General features: G+C 40.3%; 1 protein-coding gene across 1 annotated transcript in view; it reads left to right on the top strand.

Moving 5' to 3' along the window:
- Positions 1-2,290, top strand: part of E2F8 (E2F transcription factor 8) — a 9,304-nt gene that overhangs the window by 4,749 nt on the left and 2,265 nt on the right. The window contains 4 exon segments of the mRNA XM_009076290.1: positions 1-57; positions 573-651; positions 917-1,382; positions 2,079-2,290. The exon segment at positions 1-57 is cut by the window's left edge and continues 138 nt beyond it; the exon segment at positions 2,079-2,290 is cut by the window's right edge and continues 31 nt beyond it. Of these exon segments, the coding sequence (XP_009074538.1) occupies positions 1-57; positions 573-651; positions 917-1,382; positions 2,079-2,290 (814 nt within the window).

A 2,290-nucleotide genomic window follows, 5' to 3' on the forward strand; every position in this document is an offset into this window, starting at 1 on the left:
AAAATGATAGAAGGAAAATCCAGTCTGCTCCCACCAGCCCAGTGAAAATAAGTCCAAGTAAGAATTGTTTGCCAAATTTCTTCTTCAGCCAGATGTAGTCTTGCATTAAATATTTGGGCTTGCCATCTTCTCCCAGGAGATGCAGATGTGTGGGTATGTCCTCTGACAAAAAAATGTGTCTTAAGAACTGTCAAAAATATCGAAGATGGCTACAAAGCTGTTTGTGTAGGATTGCTGATTCTCTGGTATTGTAACATCCTCTGTGAACTGCTCTAACTCTGCTTCCTTGTGGAAACTCTGCTTTGGGTTGTACTATCTAAGAAAATTACCAATCAATGTTCATGTTCTTGTTAGGGATCATCTTTGGAGGCTTTAAAACGTGTTTGATGTCAGCTGACATCCAGCTGATGAAATCAAGTCCAGGCTGCAGTTTGAGGAGAATAACTCTTAGTGTCTTCTCACTGACTGTGTACACTACATTAAATAAAGCAATCTCCTCATATTAAAGTGAAATTTGAACTTCTACATTTGATGTACTAACAGTTTTGCTTTGTTTTTTCCTCTTCCAACAGGTCCTCATCAAAGTTTAGCCGTTTTCCCAAGTACTCAGCTTCCAGCAATTGCTAAACAGCAGCTGGAAGGACAATCCAAGTAAGTATGCACAAGTGTTCAGGTGAGAAGCTTTAAGATGTCACTGGCCACTAAGTTAAAGTTATGCTCAGTGTGAGTGGGACAATAATCTGCAAAACCCACAAACCCCTGATAACACAGGCTACTTTTTCACTTCTGTTTATTGGATTGAAAAGTACAAGTTGGTGTTAGCTCTTTGTATTACAGAACATAGTTTGTCAGGGCATTCATTTCTGCATGAAGGAATTAATATAAGTTTGGGCTGTTGTTTGTTTTTCCATTTAAGGACAGCAGAAGAGATGCAATCAAAATGTACCTTGCCCTTGCCTGAACCTTCTCAGCATTCAGCACTCAGCCAGCCACTCTCAGTCTGTCCTGGGAGCCACAGCTCAGTCTCACCAGTAGTCCTACCTCATCCTCCTTCTGGTGTTTCGTATGCAATATATCTGCATCCTTCCCAAGCCCACACTATGACAACCTACAGCCCTGGATTCATGTTGCAGCCTCTACCATGTGCTCATGTAACTGGAATTAAGAGTAATAATCCAAAAGTGTTAAACAAAATAACCACCGAGGAAGGGGACAATCAGATAGCTGTGGCTGAGCCCACAAAGTCCTTGGCAGCTGAAGAAAGACCAACTGTGAAATCAGAAACTTCATCACAGAGGTGCCTTAAAAGATCACAAGCATCACAAGAGAGCAGTTTAATTAAAAGGTGCAGAAAGGATGAGGAAAGCCTTTATGCTTCTTTGGTAAGTAAAATTAGTTTTAAAATGTCATTTCATGGCTTAATGACATTGCCACCTACTCATTTTTGAAGTGATTTGGGAGCCTGCCAGTGCATGTAGGTGTTTTAAATAACATTATGCTTGAAGAGATGATGTTCATGTGTTGTGCTTGCTGATGTTTGGGGAGTTGGGTTTGTTTCTAAGATGTGGCAAAGTGTGCAATGCTAGTCAAAATAAAGCAACTCCCAAAACATGTTGAGAATTAGCAATTTATACAAGATTCAGGTCAGGTTGAGAGTGGGGTTGGAAGGAGATCATCTTAAAGTCCCTTCCAATCCAAGCCATTCTAGGATTCTGCCAACTTGCTGGCATCCATTCTTGGCTTTAGAGGTGTTAGGAGGGAAAGTGAACACAAAAGTTACTGACAAGGAACATCCCAAAATCCTGGTATCTTCTAAACATTTCCACCCGATGCTGCACACTGTTGGGTAGGCATAATAAAACAGTACATGAAGATAGTAACTGGTGCACTTGTTGCATATGGAGAGACTGGTTATCTTAGTGACCAGAAATTTTTATAGCACAAACTTGGGAATCAGGAGAAAGGAGAAAATTTGCTTTCCTAGTTTTAACAAATGTATAAACACCATTGTAGGGCTGTAACTGAGCATGTTGGTCCTCACAGTGTGTGCCTTTCTTTTTGTATGTTCTTTTCCAAAGGGAGAAGCCTCTAAAAATGAGAACCCACCTTCCAATAGCTCACAAATGAATCATGAAATGGACAAGGTGCAGGAAGAGGCACAGAACAAACCCAAAACATTAGATCAAAACATGGCAAGTTGCTGTGACCGATGCAAAAAAGAAAATATTCCAGAAGAAAAGGATAAAATCAAAATTAAACAAGACATACCTGTAGCATTTGCCATTCCTGC

Source organism: Acanthisitta chloris, unplaced genomic scaffold (genome assembly GCF_000695815.1).
Source record: "Acanthisitta chloris isolate BGI_N310 unplaced genomic scaffold, ASM69581v1 scaffold23246, whole genome shotgun sequence".
Classification (NCBI taxonomy): domain Eukaryota; kingdom Metazoa; phylum Chordata; class Aves; order Passeriformes; family Acanthisittidae; genus Acanthisitta; species Acanthisitta chloris.